This window comes from Falco punctatus (genome assembly GCF_963210335.1).
Source record: "Falco punctatus genome assembly, chromosome: 4".
Taxonomy (NCBI): domain Eukaryota; kingdom Metazoa; phylum Chordata; class Aves; order Falconiformes; family Falconidae; genus Falco; species Falco punctatus.
Window position 1 is genome coordinate 68730899 of NC_137583.1, and position 22146 is coordinate 68753044.

The window sequence follows — 22146 nt, forward strand, 5'->3', positions numbered from 1 at the left end:
AATGGTTATAAAAGTGACTTGTATTACAATTTCTGAGACTGCTGCTTCACCATGTAACCAGCAGCCTCTTCTGTACAGCCAAAGCATCCAATGTACAGCATTTATTACACATTAAGAAAGTCCAAGATAAAATACGAAATAGTAAGGGACTGATTTATTGAAACATGAATAAATAACAAGGATAGCACGTGCCTACAGTTATTTCAGTAGGAAGTTAACAGGTAAGTACCTTGGAGAATGTCCATACCATCTCTAAAAGCTAGACACCTACGTGTAACATGGCTATGGCCCAGGGCAGGAGGCACTCCAGGGTGCTTCATCCGATCCGATTGACATGCTGCTGCGGGAGCTTTTTTTTTTTTATTATTTTTTTTTTTTTAGTGACCTTCAAGCTAGAGTATCCTTCCTGTATAATCATTTTTATCATTTTATGAGAAGTCGTCACTCACTCTAGAACTTCAAGCTACAGGTACCATGGCTTCAGGTCACAGTGCAACTTCCCTTCCAGCATAAGCTTTGTTCAAACCTGAGTTGTCAGTACATCTCATGCCCAAACTGATCTCTGGCACATGAAACCATCTGACTGTTACAGCAGTCTTCAAAGAGGTTCTGACCATTTTATTTTTTAATTCAGCCTTACAATAAGAAAATCAGGAGTAGGAAAAGTAACTCTTAAAAAAACCCACACTTGACTAAAAACAAGATTAAAATTGCTCTGGCAAAACAAACATTAAATTCTGTGATTATGTTTTTATACAGTATAGCTTGTATGAAAAATCTTTTCCAAACTGGAGAAGATTTTTTTAGGAAGGATGAAAAATAACTTTCCTGAAAAATTTGTAATATGTAGTCCAGCTGGAGGATGAAAGCACATCAGTAATATGGTGAAATTTCTGAAGATTCAGATCTTAAACACGGGGTTTTGTTATGATACAGTTCTTCATAGCAAATGCATGTCTTAGTGTTTTGTCAAATCGAATTTTAGTACATTCCTAGAGATTTAGACAATATATTGAATTTTTTAAAATAAAGCGTAAAGCATGCTTTAATCAAGCAAACTTCACAAGGTTGTAATTCTGTTTGCATTCTGGTTAATAAATAGTTCATGAAAAGGGGGGTGGGGGTGTGTGAAATCAGCACCAAAATTAGCTGAAAAGTTTTGTTTTGAAAGGAAGTAGAAGGGTAAGAGAAAGCAATACCAGAACTGGTATTTTCTGTGATATGACTTGGGAAAAGTCCACAACGGATTAGGGCTAGATTAAATCTGATTTTAATTTGACATAAACTGACAACAGAAAACTTACAGTGCACTAAGCTTTTTCAGCTCTTAAGAGATATAATTACAGAGATAGCTTTCATCTCATTTTCCAGCACCTTGTGCCTAAACTACATATTTGAGTTAAAACAAGTTGTTGTCAACAAGTATACAGTTACCAAAGTTAAAAATATAAGGTGCAGCCTCTTTAGATGGATCCCTTGTACCACACAGTTTCCAAACTTGTATTTGAACAGTCCCTGTTATTAATGGCTCTAACTTTCAAGACACATAAATTCCCAAATCTCCTTTACAATCTTAAAAGGATAAGTGATGGATTCAATTTCATTTCTGACCAGTTCACGTGGAAATTTGCCTCACACTGGTTTAGCAGCAAAGGTAACTAGTTGAGTTCCTCAGAGCTGTATCATATTTTTCCAACAGCTTACAATGTATTTGATTCATACTTCACTAGTGCTTTCATTTGATAATATGTAAACCTGTGGAAAAACAGGCAGGGATGCTGTGATTATAAAATTATTTCTACATTAAAGTGACAGTTTTACATCTTTCTCACTTATTCTTTTACAAAGATTTTACTTTCTTCATCATCTAACATCAGCAAGACCAGTAATTACTGAAGGCCCATCTGCAAGCATGTTCCAAAATAATTAATGTTCATATGGTTTTGAGAATGGAATTGTTGGATTTATTTGTAACCTAGGAGCCGTGAATCATTCAAGTTTCAATAATGTTAATCCTTAAATGTTTAGCTCAAAGGTAGTACAAAATGTTACTATAACAGAAAGAACATCATCCCAGATTCTGAGATTCTATAAGAATTCAGAATTCCTTCGCTTTCCAGCGCTATCTTCTGCTAGAAGTCTTCAAGCAAAGTCATGAATTCTCAGTTCAGTTTTCTAGAAAAAGAACCAAATAAATAAATGTACCTTCACATATGAGATGTTTTTTGTCTAAATAAAAAAAAAAATCAATTAAGGTTACATGTAGATGATTTCCAATCAATGAAAATACAACACTGCTTCAAGATACCTGACATTTGCCCTCAAGTTATAAAACAATCTGCAAGTTTACAAAACTGGCACAATTTACAATGAGAAGTACAGAGCATCACTAAGAGTTCTGAGCTGCAGATTAAATTCCTCAGAACAGTCCCTGACCACATCAGTCAGTGGTTTGCTAGCCTACAGCACAGCAATGCTTAGGAGCTGATTTTCCAGTGACTCCAGAAAACATGCAGTCAGAATGTTCTAAAAGTGTCAGCTGAATCTGAAGAACTCTCAATTATTACTAAAAATATATTTCTATCTGTGATCTGGTTTTAGAGCCCCTGGGATTCGGGTTTTCAAGCTTTCTGCAGTAAAGGCTCCAATGTAAGTACCCAGATGTTCAGCATGAAGTTCCCCATAAATGAGTGACAGGTTAAGAGGCTCAGAAGACTTAAACCAGGCAGAAGGCCGTGCAGCAGGGTGCTAAGGTGAGCTGAGCTATCCCTTCCCAGGGACACGAGCTAAACAAAGCTGTTGGCTACAGGCGGCCTGCCTTCCTTCCACCAGTTCCGTGGATTTTGCTCCACTGCACAAGAGTGGAGGAGTTGTGGCTCCACAGCCTCACCATGAGAAAACCTCACTCACGCGGTAGCACAGGCTCCTGGTTTCTGCCCCAGTTTATGTACTTTAAAATTAAAAGTACACACATACGGTCAATATGTGTACTGTGTACAGCTGTTGCCTAAAAGCTTACACACCTTAACAGAGTACAAGCTGAAACTGGCAACAGCACAACAGAGAAGGGCTCTTGTTTTGCAATTCTGTTTTCTCTCTGAGTATACCTGATCAACTTCCTACCCGTTGCTAAAGGAGATGGAACTCCAGGTGGAAAGGTGATGCAGAAGCATAATCCTTAAATTCTGGCTATGGGTAGATTTCTTCAGAAACAAAGAACAAAGCTGAAGAACACAGAAATTTCTTTAGTTGTTTCTGTTCTTGAAGTTCTTCTCATTTTAAGACAATCCATGAATGAGTAAACAAACCAAGGACTATCTAGGGCTGCACTGTCTGTATTTCAGAGACTGGTATTACCGTTAGTAGACGGTGGCACAAACCCTGGTGTCCAGAACTCAAAAAGAGTATTGACAAACTGTGAAGCCACCAGCACCATCCCAAGGCTGGAAAAAACCCTAAAATAAGATTCCAATTGCTCCAGCTGTTTTGTTTAAGCAACAGATTAAGAGATGACCTGATGATAGTAATAAAGCACCCACCATGGAAAACACATTACAGACTCTTAGATAAAGATCTAGGAAAATCCAATGGATGAGAGCTGCAAGACGACAAATCCAAACTAAAAATAATTTACCATTTGTTTATTCATTTAAGCTCTGAATCGTTAGAACAATATATTACAAAAATTGCTAGAAAGGGTGCTTTTCTAAAAACTGATTTCTGACTGAACCTGTGAATTGATTGAGGGTGCTAGAGGTCAGAACAGATGCTCAAAAAAGGTTTACAAGAACAGCATACTGTTCAGAGAGAGAACACGGCCATTCAAGAGCTATTAGCTAAATAACACAAAAGTTCATGGGAGCCTCACGTAAGACACTAAAAAAATTGTACTGATCTTAAAAAACTTTGTCCTTGCTGATGAAATGGCAATCTCTGTTTACCAGCGCAGGAAATAAGGAAAACGTGTAACTGCCTAAAAACCTTAGTAGCACAATCTCTAGTTGCATTAGGCAGTGCAATTAACACCAATGCTGCTAATGACAGCTCTGAGGCAGGGTAACTCCCTGGCAGAGCTGTAGCCTTTGTGGGCATCGTATCGTTTACAACACCATGGGCTGGGCTCAGGGGGTGGTGATCAGTGACAGAAGTCTAGTTGGAGGCCAGTAATTAGCAGTGCGTGCGTTCAACGTCTTTATTAATCACCTGGATGATGGGGCAGAGTGCACCCCCAGCAAATTTGCAGATGACATAGAACTGGGAGGAGTGGCTGATATGCCAGAGGGTGGTGCTGCCATCCAGATGGACCTCAACAGGATGGAAAAACGCATTGACAGGAACCTCAGGAAGAACAAGGGGAAGTCCAGCACCTGGGGAGGAACAAGGCCACCAGTACATACTGGGGCCTGCCCAGCTGGGAAGCAGCTTGGCAGAGAAGGACATGTGGGTCCCGGTGGACACCAAGCGGAACATGAGCCAGCAACGTGCCCTTGAAGCAAAGAAGGCCAACGGCACTGGCGAGCTGTATTATCCCTCTCAGAAGGTCGAGGGGGGTGATCCTTCCCCTCTACTCAGCCCCGGTGAGGCCACACCTGGCTGTGTCCAGTTCTGGCTATGAGAGACATGGACATACTGGAGAGAGTCCAGTGAAGGGCCATGAAGATGATAAAGGGACTGGAGCATTTCTCCTATAAGGAGAGATGAACGCTGGCACAGGCTGCCCAGAGAGGTTGTGCGAGTCTCCCTCCTCAGAGCTACTTGGAAGCCATCTGGACATGGTCCTGAACAAATGGCTCTAGGTGTCCCTGCTTGAGCAGGGGGGTTGGACCAGATGACCACCAGAAGTGCCTCCCAACCTCAACCATTCTGTGTTTCTGTGATTTACCAGGTGAGAGAAAACTATACCATAAAACTGTCAAATATCAAAAAAGCCAGAACAACTTCAGCTAATTGCAGTAAGATCCACACATATGCAGACTCTGCATACTGACAGAGAGGAAAAAACGGTATGCTAAGGTAACAAAGTCAGGTGTGAGGTTGAAGTACATGGCAACTAGAGAACACTCACTTGAGAGTTAAAAAAGGTAAGATGAGAGTACAACTGTCCTTCAGTTGAAGGAAGTCAAAGTAGAGGTTACAAAAATATCGTAGTAAGGTGCTAGCAAATGTTGAATGAGAAATAGCTGACAGATGGGACTTTGCAAAGGATATGATAGGAAAAATTTTTCTGGTGGCATGAGGGGACTAGAGTCTAGAAGCAGTGAAAATGGCTCAAGAGGATATTGGGAGTGAGAGTATCAGACAGTGTCATGAAGACACTTCCAAGCTATCCAGCCTCACCCACTTATGTATGCACACTGAAATTATTTATCCTGCATCACATTTCGTGGACTTAACCTAAACTGCCACATATAAAGCATACCACTTATGAAGTAAAATTAACCAATACATTCTTACGCTGAGAAACCTTCAAAGCAAACACAACTATACAAGTCTCTTCCTAGAATTCCCAGCTAATGGAAAGCACTCCTGTTAGCTTCCAGAATTTCTTGTTGCGCATTTGGCTTGAGTTCTTGGGACTGAAACATGCACCTTCCTATCATAACCATACCAAAGGACTCTACAATCTGCCTTAGCCTGTATCTTCAGAGCTATGAGTCACTGACGCATACAATGCAACACTAAGCAAGACATGTCTTGAAACAAAGAACTCAAGGAAACAGGTTTTATCAAAGCAATTGTTATCAAGCTCCTTATTTTGATACTGACCTGATGTTCCAGATACACTGTCAAAGCCTTACTGAGCGCACACCCTTGCATTCTTCTTATGCACGAAGGCAGTACTCTATGTCCTGTCTACATAACATGATATACTACGTATGGGTTTAAACAGATGAAATACACTATATATATGCCCTACTGAATGCACATCTTTACCTTCGCTTTCTTTGAAGATACACATGTACCAACCACTGGGCAATAAATGGCCATACGACAGCAAAAGCTAAAATACCCGGAGAAATTTCAAAGGGCCACCATGATGGTTTCTAAGGAAAACAGAAAAAAATTCTAGTCAGCAATCTGTGTGCACACACTGAACACCACATGCTTCTCAATCACGTCAAATACTACCATATCAAAGCAGAAAACACTAGTAAGACCAGAAAAAAGATTATCAAATAACTTCTTCAGACACAGATTATTTTTTATCTCCTTGTCAAGAGAGAGACAATATGAAAAGCACATCCTAAGAGCTAGACATAAAATATTCATTTCATCTGCTTTCACCATTCACACTGCTTTTTACAAATAGAAAAATAATATCTCACCTTGACAGAGGAGGCAGGCTGATAATTTGAGTGTAGTGCTGCAGATTTTGCCTTTAAATACAAACAAAAGCTGGTAAGTATAAAAAGGAAACTGCAATCAAAATTTTTCTGCTTCACAAAATGTGAATATGAAGTTTTTCACCGTGTGAAGGCTTTGCAGTCTGCATATATGACAGTTTAAGGAACAGAACCACACCCCTGCAACCCTCCTTTCACCACTCAAGTTTCCAACTTACCTCTCACGTTTCCATTACCCTTTCTAGCATTTTTATCACATTTCTGTGTGTTAAAAAATGAATCGGCATCACTTAATGGATCTCTTTACAGTTTTGCAAAGCCTCCCTGCCCAACTGGTCATTGCAACTTCCTCAACTCTGGTCCAGTCCCCGCAGGTGCAGCACAGAGCAGAAATCCCAGCAGCCTAATTTGTATGATTACATGTTTCAACCCCAGTCTATACAAAGGCAAAAAGCACTGTTTCAGTCTGCCCTTAGCTATAGCTACAGGCATGTCTAACGGCATAAAGGAATGAGAATACTCTGTTCCAAATCTTCCAGGCAATCCAGAAAATGGGAAGTACCAGAAACTTTTCAAGGCTATTCCCATACACTATTGTGGTGCTTCCACAAAAACAAAGCAGTCAGTTTTCTAGGTGTTTCTTAACTTATCTAAGTGTGACTTAGATAAAGTTCTTAGATAAAGAAGCTTCTGCTTCTTCTTAGGTAGGGGTAGCAAGCACAGCATGAACTGCTGGGGAAGAATCTTTTACTGTTTCTTCATATATTGCTCAGGCAAAAAAAAAAGAATATCATTCTGTATTCAAACATCAGATTCTTGAATAGCTGTGATGGAGTGAGATCATGGTTTTAATAAATCCTTTTCCCTGGCTGCCTTAGATTTGGAGTATGCATCCCATAGGATACTGCTTGTACAGCTCTTTCATTCCCAGGTAGATCAAAATACATCAGTAAGTCAAACAAAACCAAACACTGGGTTGCTGGTTCAACTATACTCACAGCATATTCTATTCTCCTGAATATACAGCATTTCCATTGAAACAGAAGGAAAAAGAAACACTATATCAATAAATATCTATATTTGCTTAAGACTTCTTTTGCCTATCTTGTATACATGATGTGAAATTCCAAGAAAGCTGGATTACTTTGCGGAGCAAGAATGCTATGAAGAATCAGACTTCTGCTAACTGAAAAATGAAATCAGAAGTTCTGCATTGCAAATGTTTACCAGTCTGGAAGATTAAGATAATTTCTCACTTTGAAAATGCTTTGAGATCTACTGATCAAAAAATTATCTGGGATCACTTATTACTAACATTAACTAGGAAATCTCCACGTAGCAGCTATGTAAAGTGTATCAATAACTATGGCTAAGATTAGTCTGATCAGAAATCAGTATAATAATAAATGGTTAATATTTAGGTCAAAATGCATGTTTCTGCTCACATGTAAAAGGGTTCTGAATTGTGCTCCTGAGACTAGGTACCAGTAAGAAATTATAAGTTGGAATAAACTACAGAATGTAACTGAAATGTCTCCGCAGTTTAAGAAAATATTGTCTGAAATCTTAATTTTAAAAAGCATAAACATATCCAAGGACATTTAATAAAAAGTAATCGAATAACTTCAGTGAATAATACCTGTGATGCTGTAACCGCCTCCAGCATATGCAGCCTCTGAAGGACATTCTGCATGTCTTCTTGCAATCGCATCAGCACTACTGCAATCTGTTCATTGAGGCTACCCCTGGGTCCTCTGTCGGATCCCCAGCGCTCTCCGTCCCCTCCACTACCCATCTGACCACCTTGTGAACCATCTCCTAGAGGCTGAAGTCTATGCCCTATTTTGAGGGAGAAAAAAATAGATAGATAAACCACAGGATGGGCTACCAACTCTTACTGAAAATGTTTATTTTAACAGTTCAGCTTTCTCCCTCCCAAGCTCAGTGTGGTACTCCTAGTCATACTATGTTCAGACAGTTCAAAAGCACTGGGAGGTTACTGCAACATCATTTGAGATGTTTCCCTACAGCCTCAGTGTGACAGTGTCATTCAAGGTCCTAGAAATGCATAAACATTTAGCAAAAAATTATTAATTTACATCCAGTCAAGTTCAGCAGTAAATTCTGTCCTAGCAAAAAGTAATATCTGTCTTATTATCAAGGGAAGGTGTGTTTTAAGTTTGGCAGTTTCCAGCTGGAAAACAAAGAACACTGGAATAGACTAATGAGAAAAGATAATTCTTTGAAACCTACAGTACTCCTTTAAACTATGTACAGCTAGCCTATCATGTTTCTGCCTGCAAGCAGCAAACCTAAGTAAAACAACAAAAGAGAGAAGGGGAGAGGGTTAAACTATAATATACCCTTCACAACAGTTTGCCACATAAATGGATTTTCTTTTTAATTTTGCATCTGATTACATACAGGTGCCATACAAAAAGGCATACATATATATAAAATACTTCCTGCCTTTTTTTTTGTACAATAATCTTTACCCTTTGTAGATCATACCACTGGCATATGGTACTACGCCTAGGTGACAGTATTAGAAGTATTAGGGAATTAAAAAGAGCGGAGATCCAACAGAAATTGAACATCTTATTACGAATCACAATAGATAGTATCAGAGTCACTCAGAAGCGTGGCTAACACTCCAATTATATAGAAAACAATGCATCACTGATACCTTTCCAAGATGTTCCATGGTTTCAAGTAAAGACACCATAGAGATATAAATGCATATGCATTTAAAAATAAATATGTAACTTGTAAAGAAACTCTTCTTATGCACAGACAGCTTTTGAAGATTAAATTTCTAAACAGACAGGTGCCATGAACAGCAGCTGGAGTTTTAAGGGAAGCCAAAACAGAAGAAGCCAACGTGCTTATACAAGATCTCTATAGCACAAGAAAATCCTTTTGTAATACTTACTATGAATGAAATAAATACTCTGAAGACACAACTGATTGCTACCCACTGTAATTAGGATTTTGTTATCTTTTTTATTGTGAATGACAGAAGCACTATACAGCATGACCGACCACCTTACTGGAGAATGTTGACAAGTACTTCTCCAGCACCAGTGACTTTTGGCAGTCAGGAGAGTGGGGAACACAAAAGCAGCATGCACAGTACCTCTCCCTCTTCTGACACCGTAGAAATCTGCTTTTTCTCCACTTTTCTTCTCCTTGTGAGGGCCCCCATTACTGGCTTTGCCATCTTCTCCTCCACACTTGACTTCACCCTGTTCTTGAGCTGGCCCCTCTACAGTATTTCCAGGTTGGAGATTCCCGTAAGTCATGCAAGCACGCCTTGGAAAATCCGTATTTTCTAACAGAAGACTGTGATCTACATCCAAGAAATGGGATGAATGCTTTAAAGATCCTTTAGCTGATGTGATGATCTCCAAGGGCTACAAATTAACATTAGCAAGTAATTAAATTCTGTAAAATATGACAGTTAACCAAAAAAAAAAGGAAGACGCATCGTCTCGAGTTTCACTTTAGTTTGCCCAGAATTAAGACTTTTCTTTTAACAGGAGCAGTTGTTGTCCAGTAGAACATGCCTACTATTGCCTAAATGTCCTTCTCAGACTGAAAATGTGTTTGAGGCAAATATTCTCAAAACAGTGACACCACTTGGAATCACTGTAGACACTTCCAACACACAGTAATACTCAGTAATTACTAAAATAGAACATTAAGATCTGAAAATCTTCAGTTTTCCCTTGTAAAACTGGCTTTGCTTCCTAAACAGTTAGGATATCAAGTAGTATCCTAACTCGCATTTGTGAGCCATGCTTTCAAAAGTCACATGCTATCAGCAACCTTGAGTAGGCAGTGGTTACACTTACAGTAAAGGGATCACATTGCATCACATCAACTTGTTCCAAAAAGCTTGGCTGCACCCTGTACCTCTCACCAAACAAAAAAAAGGCACAGTATTCCATCATATTCTTACTCAAAATTGGTGGTACTGTAGGAAGATATTAAAAATGGATGAGATATGCATTGATCAGGTCACAATTACATGCTCTGCCAACAGGACTGCCTTAAGATGGTACAAGGAACCCTTTGTTCAGTGCAAGGACAAGCACTGGACAAGTATACGCTGAAGCAGACTGGAGACCTCAGCTAGCTGAAAAATAACTCCACGAAAAAGCCAAAATAACCAAAAGGGGGGCAATGAAATGTAATCTTCTGCCAAAATCCTGTTTGTGAAACAGCAGTTCATAAACCTGTATCATCAGAATTGAAGGACAGAGTGTTTGCTACATATTTTCCAATACAAAGCTGTATTTAATTATTTAAATGAACCTCTTCAGTCTGAATTGATCCAACTGTTGTTCCACTTGTATATTTATTTACATATACCTGAACATTTGTTATTTTGTTCAAAACTAGAACTTTTCTCATGCAGGTTGAGAAACTCTTTAACAAATTATCCACCCACTTCAATTAAAGAATCTCAAACAAGCTTGAACAATACTCAATAAGATGATTGGGAAACCACTTAGGTAAGAGTACTTGCAGCACTTCTACCAAATCACCTTTCCCAACACACTTCATTACTCAGTAGAATTTTGATTTGCTAAATGGAATTCTCTAGATCCTCAAGAAACAGCTAGACAAGAGAATGATGCAGTATTAGAGTGCTTACTGGTCTTTCTGATCCCATGCATCATTCATATATTCCTCCCCAGAATCAGGAAACTAGGTGAGTACAATCTGCAAGTCCACACCTAAACTGGACCTCTGAAGGAGGTCCAAGCCAGTAAGCCAACTAAGATTGCAGTTCACACAATAAGCAGGAGCACAAATTCAGTCAAAACTAAGCCAGCATAGTTGGTGCCCACCTTTTACATGAAAGTCAGACACACATATTATGGCTAAAGAGAGTACAAGAGAATCCAGAAATCATTGTCATCTCCCACTTCTTTAGACCTAAGCCACTTTCAGGCATTGGCCTACAGGCCACCTGCTAAAGCTTACTCTCTATTTATTCTAAGAAACAAATGCAGGATTCATCAGGCCAGAAAAAGAACATGCAAAAACTTCAGTGTGGCAAAGACACCCATTGCTTCTTAAGAGGAGTTGGATCCAGATGGATTCTGGTCCCTATATGTTATGAGACCCTAAATTAATCTGTGGTCACAGCCCTTGGTTTCTTTGTACTGCTGTTTTCAGTACCTTCCCCTCACAAATTCTCTGAGGGCAAAAATTTCAAGGCTTTTAGATCAGTAGTAATCAAGTTGTAAAAGACCGACAATAAAAAAATCAAAAAAACTATAGTCCAAACAGGAGGAAGGCACACAAGTTACTTCACCTCTGTGTGTCCAGGTTCACCTGATAGATAGGAACCTATTTAAAAGTAAGCATACCAGTTTCAAAATACACCTAGGAATACTAAGACCCTACCTCTTCTAGTCCAAGTTGCTCCATAGAGTCACAATAAACTTCACTGTCTGAATCACTGGTTAAGTGCTGAGCTGCTGAGACCTCTTCAGTATTCTCTTCATTTGCACCTGTATGGAAAGGAGATATGCGCATGTTTCGTAAATGTGAACCTATCCTGTCAAAGAGTAAAGCAAGGAGTTAAAAAGTCTACATGAGCTTCAACTTATGCCCCTTTTATTTACAACTGTCATCCTAAAGTTAGATCCTGAATGAAGAGGTAACACAGGAATTACATAAAACTTTTACTAATGGGAAAACTATACCTCATATTGGCATTTCTGCATTAGAAGTTGATAATTTTAATTCTACCTTGTTCATTCCACTCTCCTTCCCAAGCTCAGTACAAAGCAGTTTTGCCTAAAACTACCTGTTAGTTTTAAAATTATATCTTTAGACATCAGTTTCAATAAACTGGCACTTACAGTATGTTCAGCCTTTGAGAATGACAAATAAGATACTAGTCATTTTCATTTCACTACAAATTAGCTGTCAAAGGCAAACAGTATTTGCATAGGTAGCATAATCATTTTAAAACAATTGCACTTCTGTGATTTTGCGCTTCTTTGTCTCCTAATTCAATCTCTCTCTTTCTCGTAGGACCTCCTACGAAGATGTATTTTAAACTTATTTAAAGACTCATTTGATGTTTTATTTTGGAGTATTCTTTCTTCAGGTTTCTACAACTGGAAGACACCATTGCTAGTCTCTGAACCCCAGGATTAAGCTTTCAAGAAAATTTTTCCATTAAAAACATGTGCAACTGAAAACATGGTCTTGCAAGGACAATACCTTGGTGAGCACCGTTATTAGCTATTTCCAGGCTTGGCTCTGTTTTCTTTATTTCTTCCTCCTGGTTCAAGCCATTCAGGGCAGATTTGGTCTGGAGGACGTTCTGCATATCTGGGATGAAGCTGTCCTTGTAACAGCCATTAGAGACAATACTTTCCAAATCCTTAGCAGCTGCAGATTCTGGTTTCACATTCTTATAGTCTGTAAAAGAACAAGGAAACCTTGCAAATAAAAAGCTATGCACCTAATAGCTTGCAATACATTTCTCCAAGTAGTTAACTTTCTAATGGATTGTATGTATAATGTATCTGCAGAACAAAATATGTAAGTGCTCCTAGATTCACAGTCACAGGGATTGTTCTGTTCTTGTAAAAAGCGTAAATATAAAATTTAATTTGAATAAAAAGCAAATGATCTTTAAAATGTAAGTAAGCAGATCCAAAGTTGATGTCTTTGATAAACTGAATAATAATCCTAACGTCCTCGGAGGAAAAAAACTATACAATTCTAAATATATAATTTCATTTGGTTTTTACTTGATGCTGGTATTTCTCAAAACTCTTTATGTACCCCCTAAATGAATCTCAGTGAAAGTTCTGATTTATTTTGTTTGAAGGAAAAAAAAAAAAGTGATTTTCAATTCTACTCTTACAGCCCATGTAGCCATTCACAGCTCTTACAAACAGCACAGGCAACAAAATCCAGAACAATTCAGACTTTTAGCTAAACTACTGACAGAACTTTCTAGCTGAGTCAGAAATTGCACGGCACAGCTCACAAATTTGTACTAGTTCTAAGTCTTAAAACCCAACTTGAGACACTGCCATTTTCACACATACATCCACATGTATTTCCACCTAATTCTCCTGAAGAAGGACAGCATTCATGATCCTTTCTGATTTCCTGCCACTTAGGTATTTAAGAATAATTTTGGAAGAGATAATGGTCCAAGTGCAGAAAACATACCCTTTCCATTTAGCTGCAGTTCTTTTTCTTCCTCTTCACGAAGCCCTTCCTCTTCTGATTCTGCTCCGCTATCACTACTTTCAGCTTTTCCATTCACAGCCTTTATATTTGAAGTGGAATTCATAACATTGCTAAGGTCTAAGAAAAAGTTCAAAGAGGAAAAAAAAGATGTAATTTAAAAGAAACAGACATACAGCCCTCCCCCCAATCCCTCCAACTATTACTCGTAGGTCTACAAAAGTATTTCCGTATTAGAAGATGTACCAAATAATGCCAGCTTCATTTCTGTAAGCTCTTCCTTAATTGGTTTAATGTTTCTCTTGTAGCTCACCAGAGTGCCTGACTACCGATGCAGAGATTCTCAATGATTCTGAGGAAGCCTCCTGCAGAGAGACAGCTGGCCAATTTCACTACCGAGTCTCAGACCAAGCCTATTACCCACACTTATGGTACAGCTGTAGTAACGTTTAGCTAGGACCAATGTGGCCATGCTCTTTTAAACCCAAAAGGTAATGTTTTTATAGAAGTTCCCTTTTGAGCTGAAATACTTCAAAATTGCTCTCAATTCAAAGCCAGATTTTGAAACATTCTATTCAATTATGTGGGCAACAGGATTCCAAAGAAGGTAAGCACAATACCCCATGCATCTTCTCCTGCAGCAATTTAAGCAGATGCAAAATGCGGTAAGAAGACCCAAGTTTATACAGGTCTTTATCTTAGCAAAGGGCACATGGAAATAAATTCTCTGATTTCAGTGAAAAAGATGATGAAATAAATACACTGAGCATCTGTTTGCATGACTAATTACATAAATATTTTAAAAGCCAAATCTTTAATTAGACAAAGTAACTGCTAAATCCTTGTTTTCCGCATCTTTGATTACTCCAAGGATCACAAACAATTTACTCTGACTGTATAAAGAATCACAAGGTAAAGATTCTTTAAAAATGTGGGGGATTTAAGGGACAATTCTACCACCTCCTGTAAAAAAGATCCTGATGATCGTTTCAGCCTCCTAAGTTATGACAGAGTGATTAAGGTACAAAGAGGGGACAGTTTGTGCGAGACACTTGCACAGCTTACATGTTGACTCCAGGGCTGAATTCTGACTGTTTTCTCACCACAGCATTCCATCTGCATAATTTCTACATTCCCTTGTCATATCCTTGAAAGATTAATTCTTATGTTTAGGCTTAACATTAAACAACAAAATAATATCCAATTACACTGGAGCTGCCAAACCAGCTCCACTACTTTCTTTACTGCGTGGTAGTTTAGAGCTAAGGGTTTTCTGCTTTAATTGTGCAATGAAGGGCCTTCCTGCATTCTTCTAGTTTCAAAGCGTGGTATTAGTGCTTAAAAAAAAAAAAAAAAGGCAAAATAACATAAGCTCTTGAATAGAAATAATATGCTAAATATCCTGTTCACCTTAAGTTTTAATGCAAGGTAAGGTTTCTATGGGCACCCTACCTCACTGTTTTGGGCAGATTTAATCCAACTTTTATCTGAAGATTTTAAAAAACGCTTCTTTATTGTAAAAAGCAAAGTGGCAAAGCTATTGTCTGTCTTGCAGATGACAAGAATATAAGCAAGCCTATGCTCATTTTCTCCTCACTGAAAAACACTTCTTACTTGCAAGGAAATTTGTTTCACAAAAGAAAAATCCCAACATGTTTCCAGTTTATTTCTCATAAGCATGCTTCATCTACTGGAAACCTAATTCTCAAGACTTTTTTCTGAGAATCAGAAGCATGAGGAGGACAAGGTAGCAGTTAAGTCCTCACAACACATGCATTAAGCACAGCCACAGCTCCCTGGGCACAGTCAGGCAGGCATCACCCCTCCCTTTGAAACAAAAAGGGAGCGGGGGCACAATCATCCATGTGTCCTACCCAGTCGTGGGAGTAAACAGGAAAGACCAGACTAGGAGGAACATTTAGCTGTGAAGTAAGGCGAATTAAAACTGTAAAACTCACACTACCAAAGATATTGTAAAGAGCCCCAGCTATATCATAAGCTTTTTTTCTTAAGATGTACTTTTTTCCTTTTTGAAGGGAAGGTTTTTGAACATTCAAGCATGTTCTCTCTTCACTTAATTTCAGTAAGGAAATCATTCATTTGGGGAACTTCCAAGTGATACATCACATACATTTAAATAGGTGAAACTGGAAGAAAGTATCAGCAGTAACAGATTCACGGTATCATGCCATGGAACACCCAAATAACTGAAATCCATCAGGATCGTATTTCTTCCACAGTCACTCTTAGCAGCAATGCTCCTAAAGACCATGAAGAGGCATCGCTGACAGAGCCTGCAGAACACAGCATGGCACACAGTTCTGGCCACTTGAAATACCACGCTTTGTTGCGTACTGTTCCTCAGAACCCTTACACTGCTATCCTCGTCACATCCATCCCCAATTACTTTTACTACATCGTAAAAACCATGGTTTGCTGCCATCCTCCTTTTTACTCCAAGCATCTGCCAAGAAAGCAGCAATAATGAATAATACTGGAGGTGACAGGGTTAAAGACTAAACAGAGCCAAGTAGTAGTGACTTCTACAGTCCCTGCTGACAGGTTAGTAGCTACTTCCTGAGGCATGTATCTTCTAATACAAATGATACAAGTCAAGCAAGCTTTTAAAACTTTATATGCCTTGTGCTAATCCCAGCCATCCATCCACCCCTTTATTCTTGTTTACCCACTTCAACTGCAGGCAAAAGGTTAGCAGCTTTTTCTGCTGCCCCGGTTTAGATACTTAGAGAATCCCTCTTGGTTTATTATTTTCATCTCACTGCCTACAACACTGAACCGTGACATTTGTGAGAGTTTTCTAAATCAAAGCTGTACTGCTCTGTAGCCATTCAAGGAGTTATGCTCTATAAAAGCCTGGACCGTTTGGGTTTTTGGTGGGGTTTGGTTTTGGGGTTTTTTGTTCGGGTTTGGGTTTTTTTAATGCTATATAGTAAGAGCTGTGTAATACTAACAACATGCAAACAGAAGGAAGAAGGATTTAACAAAAGAAAACGCCAAGAAAGAAAGGGTGTGAAGAACAGACACACAGCCTCTCTACAAGCTTTCACTAGATGTTTATTTTCTCATTTCAGCTTTATTAAGAGATTTCCTAAGAGAAATTCTAAATACATTATTTAAAGGCAGCACTACAATTCTTCTCAATGACCTATATAGCAGGGACAAGTTTCTCAAAAATATGTATTTGATTTCTAACTCCCCACATATTTCAAGGCAATTTTTGTTACCCAGATAGCAGTTAGAAGCTTAAATACCTCTGTGGGTCTGCCCCAGCTCGAGAGTAATTTTACAAATAAAACCTAGCTTAGCAGGTTTTTCTCAAATGCCTTGTATTTCTGGTTTTCTGAACAGGCACGTATTTCTTATACAAAATTAGCATGCACTGCTGGAGCTGTACTGATGGTTGAGTTAGCACAACACAGCATCCTCACACAAGTCCTACAGCCTTTTACATTCTTTGCAAATACCAGCGATCATGAGACAGTCTACAACAGCAGGTGAAACGCATCATAAAACATTTAACTAGCTGTGTACACCCTTATTTAATAAAAATTATGTGCTTTTGTAAAATTCCATGACTTAATTATTATCTACTCAATAGCAGTAAAATCTTGGCCACTAAAAGATCATTTCCATGACCTACATTTTATATAAAGTCTCAGAGAGCCATATACACTATACAAAATTGGTTTGATCAAGTAACTACAATTCTTTTCTTGCCATCATAACCTGATGCTTCCTGCCTGTTATGGATCCAAGCAGGCTCCCTGTTTCAATTCCAAGTTTATGCAACCATGTTCTGCCATTTCCAATACACTTGGTTATACAAATCTCTACCTCCTTTTTAAAAAGGGTGTATCCAAAATACTGCAAGGAGTGAATGCAGTAAGAAAGGAGAGGTACATTCAAGCATCTGGGAGCAATAAGCTCTTCAGCTAGAAGAACAAGAGTTCCTATACCCTCATTTCCTTCCATTCTTTTTAATAAAGCACACTACAAAGAAAATTTCCAGGGCCCCTGCCTGCTCTGTAACATCTGTTCTACAGTACTCAAGCTGCCATCACAAATAAAAAAGAGATTTTAGAAGGGTCTGTCAACAATAGAGACATAAAAATACAAAATTCCTTAACTTCCCCTGTTTCACCACTTTTAATTTTAAGTGCATTAAGTGTAAGTTCCCCGAAAAATGTATTCCCTAAGTACGCAGGTTGTGGCAGCCAGATCTTCCTCTATACAGTTTTCCTTTTTTGTTGTTTAGTCTTCCTAAGCTTTACTGTAACAGAAAAAGAAGCCCCTCAGTTTTATTTTTAATATATTCCAAAACACTACAGTCTTATTTTGCCAGCATTCCTATCACTGCTTATATGTTTTTCAGCTGTACACTTGAAGAGATGCCACTGTATTTCATGAAACAATTTAGTCAACAATATGAATGTCTTTATTTAACGTAACGTTTATAAACATCAAAACAATAGTTTGTGGATAAGAACAAATACAGATAAATAGCAGCTTCTCAGAGATTTATATTAACTTGCAAATACGGTATTTAGGATTACTGACAAGCCATCCTGGACCTTTACACTTTTCAATATCAACGGAGTTTCTCATCTCCGTCCATACCATCTCCAACCAACACCTGTTCCCTCACATTTTCAGAGTACGTTCCATGTAAGTAAGGTTACCAAGGTTTCAGTTGACTTAAGATCTCCCTCCTCCCTGATGCTCCTGAGCCTTCTGCCAGCAGAGACAACCTGCCTGGGATTTCCTGAAAGCAAGCAGCCCAGGGAGAACAGCAGCTGCCCCACTGGCATTCCCAGCACTGGCAGGTAGTTCCACAAAGGCCACCAGACATCCAGAGTACAGGGCCACCAAGCACATGCTGCTCAGTTACACGGTGCACATGCAGTAAGACCAATGAATTTAGGCTGTGCCAACTTACTGTCAACACCTTAGCCAACAATCATGTGCAAGAACAAACACAAAGAATACCTGCTTCTTAGATATTTACAGTAACTTGCAAGAACAGTAAGATCATTCCAGGATCCATGATGTCCCCAGGTTTGGTACTACTTCCCTCTGGGAGAATGAGCAGGACTTGCTAGGCTCTCTTCTGTGCGGAAGAGATAGTGTCAACATCTGGAACTTTTACTTTGTGTGGCAAGTAGAGAGGAGCATTACACTCTCAGTTTTGTTCCAGAAAACAGAAAACACGAACGTAGCGAACTCAGAACCCCATAAAGAAAAATGAGTTACACTTGAAAGCAACAGAAAACCATATTGCTGAGTCGCTTTTAGTCCAGAAACTCTGATCTACAATATTGTAGCCTGGATAAAAAATTGTTTTGTCCTGTACAAGAAAAACAAAAAAAAACCCACCAGGAAATGACATTAAGATTATATTCTCCTGCCACCTACTCCAAGCCTACCAGTTGAACAGTAGTTGAACATTTTACAATGCCCATATTAAACACAGCCTCACAGACAACACAAATGGCTTTTCCATACATCTGGCAGACTATGATTAAAATAATTTTTTGCTGTAACAGAGTTATACATGAAACATCACCCCATGTCCACTGAGCGCTTTTCTGAGAGCAATCAAGATACAGCTCCTACATCTGTTCTTCCCCAGCCTCCCATACCTCTGTCTACTTCTTGTTTGTAGCTTGTCTTTGTAGACCAGAGCTGTGAGAAATCTGGATTTCAGTTCTCTCATCACAAGTTCTTAACTACAAGTGAGACTTCTAAAATTGTAAGACACCAACATTCTATAGCAAGTGGTACACCTGCTAGATTCTCAAAACCCAAAGAGCTTTGACAACTCACTTTCTCCTTTGCAGGGAACTGTTGGACCTGGATTTTTTTCTTCCAGCCAGCCAACGACCAATCACACACAAAACATCTTCATGTTGACTCAATCCAGCATTAAACAGAACAGACAGGCTTCTCTTTTCATGGAAGAAAGCTTCTCTTAGCTCCCTTCACTTCGAAGGAAACAATTTTTAATTTTACATTCTCACATTTGCATACTCTGCTGCTCACCCTGTGGAGATACTCTCTGCTCTGTATGACAGAGAAGCTGCTGACATCCTCAGGCTGGAGCTATACCGATGCTCTGCCCCAATTTCCAACATTGTTAGACAGCGCTGGCATAAAACCATCAGTTTAAAGTCAAGTCACAAAGTAGGCTCAGATCTGAACTGGAAAGCCTGAAGCAGGTATGTATTGCAACACAAGCCATAGCTTGTTGAGACGTCTCACTGACACTCTCTGTTGAGTTGACCTTGGCACTCGCTGGCCCAGAACTTAATCCTATAATAATCCCATCCTGCAGCAAACACTGCAGAGAATGTTCTAAACGCTTCTGAAGGTAAACTAAACCACTGGAATATTAGCAAAAAATATTTGTAGATTAAGTTTCACACTAGCCTCCCTGAATATAGTCTGTAACCTTGATTATAGCTGTTAGCTTATCATTGGAAACTAGAAGAGGAGAAAGTGTAAAGGATGGAATTTTAGAAACCCCTCACCCACCCACCAACTCCTCCCTCCCCAATGCATCTCCTAGCTGTGGTGCTGCCACCCATTTAATGTATCCTACTAAGGCACAATAATTTCAGAGTGACACAGGATTTTAGCTCTTCTCACCCACCCCCCCTTAAAAAGCATTAAGAAGATTCACAGCCACTGAGTTCCTTAAAAATCCTAGTGAGAAAAAAAAGAATGAAGCAAATCAGTTTAGCAAGTATCTCTGAAGTCAAACAGAAATGAAAAATGAGTTTATGAAGCAAACAGACTGTTTTCACAGATGAGGACCACATATAAGCCGGAAGAGCATGCCACCAAATGCTCTACTACAAAGCAAAGATGTTGAAAATAACGTAAGAAGCTCTTTGAGAAAATAGAACTACTTGAAAAGTGAAAGTAATCATATGCAATCTACAGAAGCACAGCTGGAAAATATATTGCATTTAAAGCATAAAAAAAGAGCTTCTACCTGGAAAATAATAATTAAGAATAGACTCACTTTTTTCAAGTACAGTCCTTCCCTCCAAGGGGAAACTACCATCTTTGAAATAGAAGGGCTTATGTATTTGCTCATTCTAAAAGCACACAGACCTCAGTATCATCTTTTAAACCTAGTTCCCATATCCAATGCTAAATAGCCATATCTGCCTGTGAGCCAGGCCAACTTCTGCCATTCAGAGAAGCTGTGCCCTGTATGGGCTCCCGGTGTAAACACACTAAACTGCAATCAGCACTGCCCAAAGCCAGCATATACAGCAATGAGTCACTTTGCTTCAATAAGGCTTCATCTGGTGTAATTGCAGTAGAGCTGGGAGCAAAGTTTTCAGGAGAGAAACACTCATTAGGACAAGAAAGTTTAGGAGTATTATAATGCTGAAACTATACACAGCCTCTGCAATTCGTAACTTGTCATTACTGGAGGCAACATTTAGTCTTCAAAGACTTAAAATGAGTACTACTAAGCATAAAAGCAAAGGGTCATGTCTATTTAGCAGGATTTTTAAAACAGACTAACTGCCTTGTCACGAAGCAGAAAGTATACAGGAGAACAAGAACTTGTGAACAGTTTCCAGATACTTTGCTTAGTTGTTGAAATAGTGCAGGCCTGTTAGGTAGGGATTTTCTTGTCCTCCTTTGGATCTACTCACATTCAGAAAAAAACAGAAAGCATCCACAAACATTCTCAAGGAAACATTCAGAAGGATGAGATGGCTCCGAAACTCTCAATGTGTTTCACCCAGTATCACATCAGTAGTGTGCCAATTCTAGCCAGCTTCTTCAGGCATATATACATACCAAGAAAGTTTGAATGACCATTCTGAAAACTTCAAATTCACTGAACGATGGTGTTTTGAAGATTCTCTGTCTGTCTAGCATCTTGGACATCAGATTTCTTGTGCATTTATTAGTAAGTGCAAAAAGTTAAAAGGCTGCTTTTCAAAAGCACCCCTCCACCTTAACCTCCAACAGTCCTCCCCCTACCCTTCCAGCAGCTGCAAGCACAAGCGTCCTTCTGGAACACAGCAGCAGTTACCTGTTCTCTTCTGCAGTGCTGTGACAGCTAAAAGCCCACTTTCTTTGATATCTAGTATTTGATATCTAGTATTTTATATACCTGAAAATATTTTGTCAATAATTTTCTCTGTAAAGAAGTACTTCATACCTGTCAGAGTCTGCTGACTGAACCTGCCAGAGAACCTACACTTTTCACAGATATAGGATGAGCTTTTGTCCTGGTTTCAGCTGAGACAATTTTCTTCCTAGTAGCTAGTACAATGCTGTGTTTTGGATTTAACATGACAGTAATGTTGGTAACACACTGATGTTTTAGTATAAATACCTGGCAACAACAAAGTCAAGGACTTTTGAGATTCTCATGCCCTACCAGCAAGAAGGCTGGAGGGGCACAAGAAGTTGGGAGGGGACACAGCAGGACAGCTGATCCAAACTGTCCAAAGGGATATTCCATACCACATGGTATCATGCTCAGCATATACACTGGGTGAAGTTAACCAAGGCAAGGAAT

The 22146-nt window shown here is 39.0% G+C and overlaps 1 protein-coding gene across 4 annotated transcripts in view; it reads right to left on the reverse strand.

Annotated features, from left to right (window-relative positions):
• Positions 1-135: 135 nt before the first annotated feature.
• The window catches only part of ACBD5 (acyl-CoA binding domain containing 5), a gene marked incomplete at its 3' end in the record, with an annotated part of 44062 nt that continues 22051 nt past the window's right edge, over positions 136-22146 (reverse strand). For 2 of the 4 annotated variants that reach the window (XM_080386029.1, XM_080386031.1), the window contains 8 exons: positions 13557-13694; positions 12591-12791; positions 11763-11869; positions 9481-9757; positions 7984-8183; positions 6327-6377; positions 5935-6044; positions 136-2175 (listed from right to left, as the gene is read on the reverse strand). In XM_080386029.1, coding sequence (XP_080242155.1) covers positions 2163-2175; positions 5935-6044; positions 6327-6377; positions 7984-8183; positions 9481-9757; positions 11763-11869; positions 12591-12791; positions 13557-13694 — 1097 coding nt within the window. Of the gene's footprint in view, positions 2176-5930; positions 6045-6326; positions 6378-7983; positions 8184-9480; positions 9758-11762; positions 11870-12590; positions 12792-13556; positions 13695-22146 lie in introns of those variants that run through there. The other 2 variants (XM_080386030.1, XM_080386032.1) reach the window with 1 other exon arrangement.